Source organism: Schistocerca americana, chromosome 1 (genome assembly GCF_021461395.2).
Source record: "Schistocerca americana isolate TAMUIC-IGC-003095 chromosome 1, iqSchAmer2.1, whole genome shotgun sequence".
Taxonomy (NCBI): Eukaryota; Metazoa; Arthropoda; class Insecta; order Orthoptera; family Acrididae; genus Schistocerca; species Schistocerca americana.
The window spans coordinates 733,481,045-733,495,795 of record NC_060119.1 but is presented as its reverse complement, the minus strand read 5'-3'; the positions used below and the strand labels follow the sequence as shown (position 1 = coordinate 733,495,795).

General features: G+C 39.7%; 1 protein-coding gene across 3 annotated transcripts in view; it reads right to left on the bottom strand.

Moving 5' to 3' along the window:
- The window catches only part of LOC124610593 (U3 small nucleolar RNA-associated protein 18 homolog), a 95,898-nt gene that overhangs the window by 5,711 nt on the left and 75,436 nt on the right, over positions 1-14,751 (bottom strand). For all 3 annotated transcript variants that reach the window (XM_047140171.1, XM_047140173.1, XM_047140172.1), the window contains 2 exons: positions 9,115-9,283; positions 1,426-1,724 (listed from right to left, as the gene is read on the bottom strand). In XM_047140171.1, the coding sequence (XP_046996127.1) occupies positions 1,426-1,724; positions 9,115-9,283 (468 nt within the window). The remainder of the gene's footprint in view (positions 1-1,425; positions 1,725-9,114; positions 9,284-14,751) is intronic.

Sequence of the window (14,751 nt, the reverse complement as noted above, 5' to 3'; positions counted from 1 at the left end):
GCCATTTAGAAACTGCAGGCGGCGCACCACCAGCAAGAGATGATGTACTACGCTTCATAGTGTGTCATCCACCCTGATGCCACCCACTCCGACCAGGGGCCCTCCCCACGGGCACTGCCCAGCCTCAGCAAAGGCCACCTGGCAGGATGGCCATTGCTGGGAGTCCCGATACCCCAGGGAGATGGGCATCTACTCCATGGCATATATGGAGAGTTAACGGCTCAGGCGTCAGCAGAGGAATCCCTGTGTTGTCAGGGGGCTACAACCAACAGGGTACATAGCGTCCCCACCACAACAGACTGGCTACCATGCTGGATATGAGGGGCTAAGAAGTTCATGGTCATCATCGGCACAAAAAGCGACACTGCATAGTGCATGGTGGAAAAGAAAGGTGTCCTCGCCCAAGAGATGGAGAATTGGGACTGCAATGCGACGACGAGAAAGTGGGCTAAAGATCTCAATGCACGATGGACACGATGCACCATGTAGGGCGCCCTTCCCCAATTGGCTTGCTTTGCGGGAAAATTTAGAAAGATGGAGGTCAAACCTGACAGGGGACCATCACATTAAGGCTGAATCGTGTGAGACTCCTTTTAGTCACCTCTTACAACAGACAGGAATACCTCGGGCCTATTCTAACCGACCTAGTGAAACAAGTGTAAAAAATCAGGTTGGATAAATAGTGACGTTTAAGTTAGAAATTTGCAATACATGAAAAGCAGTTAAGAGAAACCTGTCCTGAGCAGTTTCCTGGATGAAATGAGCTGAGAACATTACTTGTGAATGAGCAAAAGCGAAAATTATTCATACAAATTCAAAGGGAGCACAATAAGCATCATGACCATCCAATCAATTGTCAACAAAACCCCAAAACTTAGGGACACATGACACAAAAACAAGGAGAGACTGCTCATAAAGACACAATCCTATGAAACTTCATCAAACTGTCATCTTGCTGGGGAATGAAGGTGTTTTACAATATGCATAATGCTTCAATAACTGAAGGTAATTAACATTTTTCACCTGAACAAAATACAATTTTCTGAAGCCATATGCAGTGCTTTCAGGAAGTATATCCTGATGTTCCAAACCCTTCCAAATAAACAAGATAACTGAATTACATTAGTCAAAGAATAAGTTTGAGTAGAATAACGGAATGTTAACAATGTTCAGTAAATAATATATTGTAAGATACCTAAAATTCTGCATAAACATATTCAAAGTGGTTTAATGTGCACTCCACACAATATTATTAGCATGCAAAATCAAAATTTATAAAACAAATAATTTAACAAACAAACTAAAATAAAAAGTAATTATTCACGTTTGAATACACATATTTGTGATGTATACGATCTGATACCAACTGCCTTCTGACAATACAACACTGTTTCACAGTAAGTATCTAGCAACATAATAACTTACCAGTTTTAAAGCGTTCTTCTTATCATCAGAAGCCATGGCAAGAATCTCAGATGATGAGTTAAACTGCAATGAAGTAACTGCAGTAGTGAGATTAAGTAAGATCTTGGCAGGTCGAGGAGCAGAACTTAATGTAAGGCTTGCTGATTCATATATATTTACGACTCCCGAACGTGACCCACAGGCCAAGTACTGTCCATTAGGAGACAATGCAAGGCTTGAACCAACAATGCAGCCATCATCAACAAATCTATGCAAACACGTCCTGCTTCCCATATCCCAAACATAAACTTCACCACAATCTAAAAGAAAGGAAATTAACCACTCTCAGATACACATAAAAAAGTTTTTATTTAGAATTTATTGCAAATAACCCTGAGGTAGTCTCTCTCTCTCTCTCTCTCTCTCTCTCTCTCTCTCTCTCTCTCTCTCTCTCACACACACACACACACACACACACACACACACACACACACACATGCACACAGGCTACTGTGACAGTCTGAGGTAAACAGCAATCTTTGTTTGTGTGGCAGGTGGAAATACAGAAGAGGTATAGGTGTGAACAGGGACATGGTGGGGACAGAACAGAGCTGCTAGGTACACTGTTGGGCTGCATAACATCAGTGAGCAAGGGGCAGGAAGGATATTTCTCATTTCAAGGCATGATGAGAGGCAATCAAAGCCATGGCGGATAATGCAGTTCAGCTGCTCCAATCCTGGGTGGTATTGAGTCACAAGAGGCATACTAGTCTGGCTGGACAGTGGGTATATGGGGGTACAGTAGATGACAGGACAGACATGACACAAAACATCCTTTTCCGGACAAGGTGGGGTGGGTTACTTTTGTCTAAGAAGGACATAGTCCAATAGCTGAATGTATCTAGCATTCATTTCCATTGTGCCCATTGATCATTAATTGCCATTGTGGAAGGTCTTCAATGTTGTACATCATTGATTGACTGCCTTGCTGTTGTAGTTATGTAAATAAACACTCTGTTAAAGTGACTGGCTTGTATTTCCTTACTTTCTGAACTTGACGGAATTTTGTGGTGCTAAAACTTTTGAACAGGGAGCTTGAGGGATGTCATTGGGCAATACACTGCCACCTTCTTGCCACTGATGGAGGACACAGCTGCTACAATATTAAAAAGATTCCACAAGTGTGTGCTGTAGAGTAGGCACACTACACAGAAGATTACTGATGCTGACCACTGCTCTTGTGGCTGAGAAGAGAATAACCAGGGCCCACATAGCCCGCTGCTGCCATTAGAAAAATACTAGGAAGTGTCTTGTCTAACCCAAAAAAGATCATATCGTTGTACATATTTAATTTAAAAATTATTTGTCAATTGGTGTGTGGTAGGCACTAGCATCTCTGACCAGTGAATTGCTTCATTTAGTCAGTCTTGGCTTATTTGAAACAGTGAAATATTTTGACAGCATGCCCAGCATTTATTTTAAGTGCAAAGAACAACAATGTCCCTTTAAGAGTTACAAGGTTTGGAAAGAACACAATCTCATCAAGAGAGGTCTTGTCATGTGTCTAGTATCCAAACTTGAATAATGTTCATATGACACACTGCAAGAGGATATTAAATATCGCAAGAAATGCTTGGAATAAGAGTTGTTACTTCTCTCACAGCTTGATGACATTTTACACCATCTTATCTCGGATGAGGAGTACAACAAGGACTTAGTTCTTTGCTATGGGTATTCTGACAAGCTGAAACATTCAATTTACGAGGCCCAAAAAGGTATTATAAAAAAACTTGTCTACTTCTACAGTGACATCATGTGCGACTGATGCAATCTCGTTAGTGGTTCGGATCCCTATGCCAATTAAGTTGCCATGTATTAAGTTTGAACCATTCTCTGGATACACTGAGACCTGGCCCAGATTTTGGGAACTGTTTAAAAGCTGTATCAAAAGGAATGCTTCTATGTCTACTATTCTTAAATACGTGGTCCTAAAATTAGATTACATTAGATTAGATTTACTTTCATTCCAACTGATCTGTAGTGAGGTGGTCCTCCAGGATGTAGAACATGCCAGAAAAACAATAATACATGACAAATATTTACAACTGAAATGAATAAACTAATGTACCTTCCACAGGTCCCAAGTGTAATGACTGACAGCTTTTTTCTTCCCACTATATGAAAGGATCATTTTACAACACTCATTTACTAAGATCGCACTAAATCTAAAATTAAAAAAAAAAATGTTTTTTTATTTATAAGATAATAACAATATAATAGAATTACTGAAATACTTATTTACAATGAACACATTAATGCACTGAAATGGTGCATAAGTTAGCCCCCCCCCCCCCCCACACACACACACAAAAAAAAATCAGTTAGTTCTACTGAGAAATTCATCAATGGAGTAGGAGGAGCTGGCCACCAATAAATTCTTTAGGCTTCTCTTAAACTGAATTTCACTGGTTGTTAAGCTTTTTATAGCTGCTGCCAAGTTATTGGAAATGTGTGTTCCTGAATAATGATATCCCATAGGTTAGCCCTAACAAGTGGGTGGTGGCACAGCACCCAACTGGCCCACTCAGAATATTTACAAGAATCGTGATCCACTCGAACTGAATCTTCTGAAACTCTTAATACGACACTCACAGAATGCATTAAACACATCCAGGCTCGGGAATACTTAGATAAGTAAGTAAATGCATATGGCAAGGTTCTTGTGCCAAAAACTTTGCACACTTTTCCTACAGACATTTATCGGCATTGGATAATTAAAATCAAAAGAGAGAAACTATTCAAAGGAGACATGCTACACACTGCCACATCCACTCTCAATGTTAATTTGAAGCAAGGTTGTTTGAAACACAAAGACATACCGTGAAGCTTTACTGTGTGTATTGCAAACATAGAGATAATTGAGAAAAAGACTGCAAGACAATAAAGGACATTCCAGAGTGCCTCAAAAAACTATGATTAATAGATCTGGTCTTAATCAAGGCCACACTGTCAAAGACTTTTCGAAGAAAGAAAGAGCTGTCTGCTCTTACTGCAAAGGGAGTCATCACCGAACAATTTGTGGTGATTCAAACTATCCAAAGCTACCCCACAAACAATCTGATTCACTCATCATCCCAGTTAATAGGTCAGTGGGCAATGCCATAATGGGATCCACAAGTTTCACACATCTTCAGACAGCAAGCGTATCTGTATTAGGGTCAGGAGGAAAGCTTACTCTCATGTATTTTGGAAGCAGGCAGCAAACCAATGTTCATTTGCTAAAATCTAGTTGATAATATAAACCTACAGATATCAATATTCGGCCTCTGTTAGCAGATGCATTTGAACCTTCGTTGACATCCATGCCTCGCAGATTTGTGCGATTCAAGTTAAGCAATGCTCATGTTAGGCTCAATGATTTCGAGAGTATACATAACACCATGAAACATCCAAGTGTGCCCAAAGATGTTGCAATAAATAAAAATTTCCTACACTTACAACTGGTGGATCCCACTGAAGGGAAAGCTGATATTCCTATAGAATTACTTATTGGAGCTGATCACTAACTGGAAATAGTGGAGGAGGCAGTGCCGATATGAATTTCTCCATCTCTAGCACAGTTTCTCTCTAAACTTGGGTGGATCCTCAGTGGATTTTGCCTGGATGTTTCAGCTGAACACACAACCACTAATCTCATTAATTTAACTGTTGAAGAACTGAATGACACTACACACAGCTTTTGGGACTTAAGACTCTATTGGAATGAGTACCAATCAAGAACAATTAATGAGGGAGAAAGAGGCAATAGTACTGAAAAAGTTTTGGGCAACACACGTGCTTGCGGATCAACGATGAGTAGTTAGCTTCCCTCGAATATCCACTGTTGTACTACCTAATAACTTTCACAATGTTGAGAGGTGTTTTGCTGCCTTACAGAAAAGGCTATGCAGAAATGATGACCTAAGATGCACTTATGACAATTTAGTGTGAGAATACATTAAAAACAACCACAGAGTTGGTTCCTTCAGACGAATCTATTAATTCATTTTATTTGCCTCATCAACTGGGCAAGTGAGAAAGACAGGGAAAGTCTATATGTCACTCAGGTAACCCAAAAATAAATGTAGGTTGAGGAAAAATAATCTGGCAGTTAATGGGTTATGACTCTTTAGAAATCATGCCTACTTTGTTGCCTGATGTGATTGAGGTAGTTTTAAGATTCTAGATGACACCTCATAGTCACTGCCGACACTGTTCAAGCTTTTCTGCAGGTTTCTATACCCTGATGGTAGAGATCGTACTAGATTCTTCAGGTCCAAGCCCAGCAATAAGAAGGTTGAAGATTACACTAGTGCAAGGCAAAGAACAATTTACTGATTCTCATGTCTAACTTTCGACCTCACATCCAGCCCATTTCTGCTTTCAGCAACCATTCATGAATTAGCAGATACTTGTCAGTCCCAGTTCCCTGAACAGCTGCTTTACTGTATTAGAACATGTTCATGGATGACTTTGCTGCAGGAAATGAATTGGAAAGCAGCCTCTTGCTATAGCATGAGTTAATTTATGAAGAAAATACAACAGATGTGGTCAAAGTGGGTGACTAATTCACTACAATTATCCACTATTTGGAAGGTGGAAGGAAGATATACCGAAACAGAAGTCACAATTCTAGGGATGACATGGAACTCAGAATAAGGCACAATGTTAGCAAATCAGCAGCAAATCAGCAACAAGTCGCCAAAAAATTTTCAGAGACAATTGCAACAAAAAGAAATTTACTACAAGCAACAGCAGGTCTTTATGATCCTGTGGGATTAATAACTTTGATATCCATCACACTAAAAATTCTGTTTCAAGACACTTGGCTGCTCGGAGTAGGTTGGGACAAATACTTGCCCCACAACTTATCAGTTAGATGGCTCACCTGGATGCCAAACCTCCCAGAGCTACCTAACATTACTATTCCAAGGTGGAGCCAACTGTCAGAGAATGACAGTACCTACATTAATATTTTCTGTGATGCATCTGAGAGAATATGGCATTGTCTTATATATCACTTCTAGTGGTAACATTGCCAAACTGATGTGCATTGAAAGTAGATTAAGGCCTGTGAAAAAAGCAGTATTTCCTTGGCTTTAACTGCAAGCAGCATTGACATGAGCCAGACTACTACACTACTATTGCAAGGTCAGAACCTTTGACCTTAATAGAGTGATACTTTGGACTGACTCCATTGTAACCCATGGATGGATGAAGGGTGATCTCACCACTCGTAAAACACTTGTATGCAACTAAGTGACAGAGATACAAACACAATCCACACCATCTCAGTGGAGACACTGTCCACGCAAAGACAACCCAGCAGATTTAGTTTCTTTATTGCCGAGCAATCATCATGTACTTATTGCACCTAAAATTTTATTGGGAGCTAGGAAGTTGGAGAAACTTCCTCAGACTTTACTCATTTAGGCTCCATAATCATTCCATGTAAACAGATCCAGCTCTTAATGGAAATTGTTACGAATCACAACTTACGTTCTCCATTTCAAAAGGAAACACTTTCAGAATATGGACACATGCAAAGAATTCACTGCAGGAGAGACAGCAGTAGCTCATCTTTATTGGATTAAAACTGTGCAGCAAGAATGTGTCTCCTCAGAAATCATCACTATAAGCAAAGGTCTCCCATGTCCTAGCATATCCAACACAAAATGCTTCAACCTATATTTAGATGGTGATTTATTAGGTTTAGGAGGTCTCCTGCGACATGCCAAGGTGTCTATTGAAGATCGTCATCCCATTATTCTAGAATGAAACCACCACTTCACTAAACTTCTGATCATGTACATGCGTATCAATTTACACCATCTTTGAGTTTGAGTGGTTCTTTTACAACTAGGAGAATCCTTCTGGATACTATACTCTTGTCGTGTGATCAGAATGGTCCTATGTAGTTGTCTTCCCTGTAAAATTGCACATAAGATTGCCAGCCTGCAGATAGAAACACCACTATCAGCTGACATGAGTGAAACTTCAAAAGCCATTTGCAATTTCTTTAATTGATTCTGCTGAGCCCCTATACTCAAAATCAGGCATCACTATGAATAAGTGTTACATCCTATTAATCCGTCCAGCACAGTGCTATATTTAGAACTAATAACCAACTTGACTACGGACCTCTTCCTATTAGCCTTCCAAAGGTTTATAGGTTGGCATGGTATTCCACATCTAGGTTAATAAAGCCAAAACTTTCCATGCAGCTAACTGAGTGGGGCTGTTATCTCTCCTGACAAGACACACCAGTTTGTCGCACAACAGAGTATCACATGGAAGTTAATACTGCCACGAGTGCCTTGATGGGGAAGATGGTGGGAGTAGTTGGTTTGCTCAATTAAATGATGCCTTCACAAGGTACTGGGTCACTGCAGCATGGATGAGGACGGGCTACAAACTATAGTTGCAGACATATAAGCCACCCTCAATTCAAGATCCATCACACAAATTGAGTACAAAATGCTTACCCCAGTTCATTTTCTCCCCACAGACCCTGAGTCACCAAAAACAACAGAATTGTTAAGACAATTTAAGCTGCTGCAGAAGATATCTGATGACTTTTGGAAGTGGTGGAGCAAAGAGTACTTATTGCTCCTTTGCACCTACCATCAAGTTAAGAACATTGGCACGACACTGAAGATCCAGGTTGGAGACATTGTACTTCTTCAAGAGGACGTACTTCCCTGCCACATGCAGAAGACAGCAAGAGTGAAAGCACTACAAAGAGGTCATGATGGATTACCTCAAACTGTCATACCAGTTACCCTTGATGGAAATGTTACCAGGGTCATTGCTGCGGAAATTGCCCAGGGTGGGGATGATATGGAAAGTCAGCGGCATTGTACATCGTTGTCCTGAGTATTTTATTTTTGTACCTGTTTGTATAATACTGTTAGCTGCCTTGTTGCTGTAATCACATAAATAAACACTACTAAAGTGATTGGTTTGTACTTTCTTACTTTCTGAACTCTACAACAGCAGCCTACTCTATATGATGAGCAGTGATCGGTCTTTCCACACTGTTGTTGATCCAACCTGGATTTTCCATTTTTTAATGATACATTCTACCTACTTCAAGAGGCTATTTAGTTGTATCCTTTAATCAATTGAATCTTATAGGAATGCATCTGTACATAAAATTTTACAACTTCGTGTATGATGCTTCTCCAGCTTTTAAATATTAGTGGATAAATTTCTTTGGGCCCCTCCTTTCCCCACCAGACTTATGAATGCAAATACACTGATAGAAGATTTATTTTCACAATTGACACTGTGTTCAAACTTCTTTGTTACTGGACAGTACATTTCTTTGGAATACTGCGTCAATAAAAGATTCTTCTCATAACATCTCTCACATTTGTAATATCTTCTCAGCATCACACACACTGTTTCCATGCACTGTCTCCAAAATTACTAGCTAAAAAGAAACAAATTTGATCACACAAAGTTTAAAGCTGCCAATATAACAAAGATAAGGCAGTGTATAACTCAAAAAGTGTGAAATTTTTAGTAACATTTTGCAATATATTCATCAACATAATGTTAAGATTACTAATTGAGTCATAAACAAGTATCATGAGCTCTTGCTTTTATAATTACTAAATATTACAACAGGACAGTAGTAACAATAATGTCACACAAACTGAATCATACCGCCATGAGAAAACAACCGTGACCCATCTGCACTAAATGCGATTGACGTGACTTCTCCATTCATTTTCAATGTGAAAAGATATTCATCTGTGTGGGCAGAAAGGAAATGGATATTGCCAAATTTCCCACTGACAGCTATAAGATGTCCATCTGGTGACATTTCAAAGTTCTGAAAAATAAAAAAATGTTGCAATTCAAAATTTTTTATAATTCAGGCATACTGCAAAAACCAATGTGAATACTGATACAAACTTAATATTAACATAACTAAAGCTTTTTGGCTGTTGCTTAACTCAGAGAAACTATTCAGGGTTTTATGAAATAAATGTGCATCAAATCAGCTTTACAGGTACTGCCCATTTTGCTCATAACTAGGACCCAGATTTTTACATTTTTTACAAAATAGATTTTAGTTCTTTATTTTTTCAGAATGTCCCCTTTTACGTTTAAACAAACTATTTTAGTCTTTCTGGAGACCATCAATGAAAAATAAAAGAAATGAACAGATACTGACATACAAAATTTTATTGTAATTTTAACTGAGTTATTCTAGTTCTTTGTTGAAAATAAAAAAATTAACTTTTCCATATATCAGCACGACCCGTTTCCTAACGCTACAACTACCATGAAATTTTGTATTACATTTTGGTATTGCAGTATACCATTAACCACAGTCTTGTAAAGTGGAACTTATTTCCATTGTGTCTCAGTGCATTTTTGTACAAGAGGTTAATGGTGCATATTTCAATGAAACAATTGCTCATGGCCCCTAATACAATCCACCTTTGAACTTTTCCCCTGAATAATGGTGAACACTTTCCATTTACTCATATCACAGATTCCTCAGAAGAATATTTAGTGACACCTCTGAACCAGGCATTTCTCCAACATATATCTGCAGCTCGGAGCTCACATTTACAGTATTTTTCAGTGGTAGATGTGTGGCCACTAGGTGTTGGAACTGCAACAAGGAGATGTTGGAAGCGAGCTCTTAAAAATGCCAAGGATGCAACATTCTTGTTATTCTTAAGGGCTATCTTTGCTTTCTCAATAAAAGCTGATTCACTAGAGTCTAACGTGTCTACTGCCTCTTTGTTTTTTTAGTAGTGTTTGACACAATACAGAGCCTGTATACCAAGTATCGGGAACAATTTTTTCCTTATCTGACGGTACTTCGAACCATGCTTGTTCGATGTGGGGGACGTGACCTTCAAGACATGCCACGTTTGCCAGTTGCCTGTTAGCATTTTTTCAGGTGAGATCGTGTTTTTAGTGTAGCTCAGTTGAAAGACACAGTGCAAGTGCAAAATGCAGGGAACAATTGAACAGCGGTACATCACCAAATTTTGTATTGGATTAGGGAAATCTGGTATGGAGACGGCAATGATTCGCCAAGTGTTGAAGGATGAAAGCACGTTACCCAACCCAGAAATAAAGCGGCAAAGTTACAAATGGCACATTGCAGCACCACCTCATCCAAACAAGCTCGAATGAGCAAATCCAGAGTGTTAGCCATGCCCAATTGATCATACAGAAAGAATTCTACTGGGATAGAATTCTTTCACCGTTGCTCCCACCTTTAACATACAGGCAGCACAGTCTGTCACCAACAGCAATAATTTCTCATCCCTATCTTCTCCTGGCCATAGGAGGCAAAGGGCATTCATGACAGTGAGGGCTACAGTACTAGGCTTCAGCTTCTATACTGAAGCAGGTGGGGGTTTCCCTGGTGCCACAGAATATAATTTCCCCACTACATTAGCTATAAATCTGCCATAGCTGCCAGCAGTTTCATCGACTGAAAGCCAAATCTAGTTGTCACCAAAGGCTGTTTTAATATCAGCAATGTGTTTCAAATCATTTCTGCACTATGTCTACTCATTTGGTATACTGTGGCTGCTGATATTTTCCAGGAAGCCCTTAAAAGTATGTTCTTTAGCAGGTTCCAGGGAGCTTTAGCTGACACTCAAACCTCATATAAGTTTAGATTAAAGCTGTCAACTGTGCTAAAGGACATTAATGGTTGAATTTGTTGTTCATTCTTCTTCCTAGTGATGCTCGTAATGTGAGCTGTGGAATTTGTGTGATGTTGAAGGAAAAGTGACCTTTTGTTATTTCTAAAATTAAAAACACACACACACACACTAAGAAATGGCAGTAACTAAAAAATAAAAACATGATAATGTAAAATATCAACTTCAATTGAATCACATACACATCTGTAAACAAATTCTAAATTTCGACTTGAAAATCTGAGGGAAGAAGACTAGCAAGAAGACTGTCGTGCACCTCACAGGGAGCCATTTCTATAACTTGAGAAGATCAACGATTTTTAATTTACAGTTCTTGAAATCTCTAAATGAAATGGCTGAATGGTGATTTGTTTTCAGTGACCTTTTGATTTTATTGCATACTTCACTCCCATTTACAATCATTACTGTAAAAACAGGAAGAAGAAGAAGAAGAAGAAGAAGAAGAAGTCTGCCTTATCTGTTCCCAGAACTTTTGCCTCTATGAAGTTATTTTTCTCTGCTTGCTGATATTTTAAAACCAAAGCAATCAGACCAACTGCTTGATTACAACAATGTTAATAATTGACTATATTTTATTTTCTGATATTTGTTTCAATTGAGCCATATACATTCTATTAGTTCACTCTGGCTTAATTCTAAAGATAGCTGCAGCATGATTCTCAGGATCGCTGCGGCACACCACAACAGTGTAGCCCCACAGAATCTAACTTAATTTGTGTCATGCTCACCCAGTTCCTTCATTCTCTACCATAAATTACATGTTTCAAATGATCATGAAAATTTGGTGAAATTTGTGAGATGCTCGCTATAGTGCAAGGAGTTCAGATACGTTACTTCACGTGGCATATTCTAATGACAGAACAAATGAAATAGACCATGTTCAGTACTATACAGGCTTTTTAAAATGAATGTCTCATAACAGTGTGTCTGTTGGGTGAAAGAAAGAACGTGGTAATTGTTATAACTGCAACCAGGCTCAGTGTCAATAGCTTTAGTGGAACAGTATGTAGACTATCTGTAGGAGAGGATTGATTCTGTGGAATGCCAAGTGAATACTGTACATTTCATGTGGACAACATTGGCCATTGCTGCAACATTTGTTAGTGCATTAGAAATATAATTAACACACGTACAGTACATTACTGTCACCCTTTCGCCCAGCAGATGTAGGAGAGATGTACAAGTTCTTTGATTTGTTTGTTCCTGTAGCACTGGAACTATGTAATTCTGCACATATAATCTTATTTAAATATTATGTAGTTCTCTCAGGGTGTCAACGTGGACAAAGAAAAAAAATTCCCGGATTTTTCCCGGATTTCCCGGTTAAAAACACACTTTCTCCCGGGTGACAGTATATTTTCCCCTATCACTTCTTTGAATGGTTATGGTTTTGAACACGGGCGTACAATTTCCTGGCACTTTAGAAAACGAAACTCAGAGAAAAAGACACGTTTTGGAAATATCTTTGATGTGCAGCAACATGTACGCTGCGTATTTTCGTATTACGAAAACATACATTGGAATTCCACCAAACACCGCATGTTACTTTCCGAACCATTGAAATCGAGATTTCGATGCGCTTTTGTAAGCCGTTCGTAACTCATGTCACGTGATCTCGCCAGCCGATGACAGCGGATATTCAGAGCATAGGACACGTGATGTAGTCAGCCAATAGCAACATCAGTGTTAAGTAGCGCGCGCGCCAAACGGGAAAGTTAATAGTTTAAATTAATATAGATAGTGTTGTTACAAGAAAAGAAAAGCTTTCACATAAAATATTGGTCTCAAGCTGCAAGAGAAGCTAAGTTTTCGCATATACTGTTGATCTTTTTTGCGCGTGTTACACTTTAAGAGATATCATACAAATGTGCCTGTAAAATTTTTAATAATGACATAAATGTCTGATCTTCAGGGTTCGAGGGTTCGAAATGCTTCTAAATGGCTCGTCATCAGCTGATTTTTAAATGAGAGTCAAACGCTTTTTGATTTAATAAATTCATGGTCCATTCTTGTGCGTAGTTCAACTTACGTAAAAGGATATTTAATTTTTAAAGTAACGCTTTTCAAACCACTAATCATAATATTTTCCCGCGACCTGTTACAAATAGGTTCGTTTCAGCAGTCGCCAGGGAGCTCAGGTAACAGGCGACACCGCGCTTGGGTAGATATCATGACGTAGGAAGCCCGTATGTACGTATGTGTAAAAGATCATCAATGAAAGATGATACTGCAAGAGCATCGGAATTTCGTGAACCATATTAAAATGTGCACATTTAAAGTGCACACTTAAAGGCACACTCGTATGTTCAGATTCCCAATGAAGTACCGTGACCCCGACCTGGTATTAAGCTTTTAAGTGTGGTTTTCATGATGTAAATTTTCGTGGAGCACCAGTAGTGTAATATGTCATGTTTGGTTCATTATTATGGCATAATGCCATACGTGCTAGAAAATGAAAACGTGCACTTGAAATGCAGTGAACAGTTTAAACTACCCAGTACTGTGGAATTAAACATTTCGTTTCAAATACATTGACTGCCTCTGCGGAAAAGATTAGCAAAAGTCAAATTCTTTAGCAAACAGACAAAAATAACTTCATTGTTCCGCAAGGCGATTAATGCTTGATTGTCAGAAAGATGGAAATAAAATAAAATCTGAAACCAATTACATATTTCAGCCTTCAGTAATTATGTGAATGTGTTTTAATTCACTTGATAGCTCCCGGCCACGGATATCCGTTTTGTTTTCATTTGGCGCGAGAGTAAACGAAGGGGAAACAGCAAAATCACTTAACGTAAACACGGGTCACGTGGAGACTACCCACTATAGCTCAGATTGCTCTGCGCATCAGCCCCGGATCTACGACATTTGCGAGCCGGGTCAATACTAAAAAAAATCGAATTTTCAAAATATGTTCATCTTGTAGCGCACATCTTTCTGAAAAGTCTGAAACATAAAACGTATGTATTCGAGGAAATGTAAGACATATTATTTGGGCTTAAGTATGCCAAAGTGCAGTGCCATGCCACTTCATAAAGCATTTTTCTATCGCACGTCCAAACTACACTCCTGGAAATGGAAAAAAGAACACAATGACACCGGTGTGTCAGACCCACCATACTTGCTCCGGACACTGCGAGAGGGCTGTACAAGCAATGATCACACGCACGGCACAGCGGACACACCAGGAACCGCGGTGTTGGCCGTCGAATGGCGCTAGCTGCGCAGCATTTGTGCACCGCCGCCGTCAGTGTCAGCCAGTTTGCCGTGGCATACGGAGCTCCATCGCAGTCTTTAACACTGGTAGCATGCCGCGACAGCGTGGACATGAACCGTATGTGCAGCTGACGGACTTTGAGCGAGGGCGTATAGTGGGCATGCGGGAGGCCGGGTGGACGTACCGCCGAATTGCTCAACACGTGGGGCGTGAGGTCTCCACAGTACATCGATGTTGTCGCCAGTGGTCGGCGGAAGGTGCACGTGCCCGTCGACCTGGGACCGGACCGCAGCGATGCACGCCAAGACCGTAGGATCCTACGCAGTGCCGTAGAGGACCGCACCGCCACTTCCCAGCAAATTAGGGACACTGTTGCTCCTGGGGTAT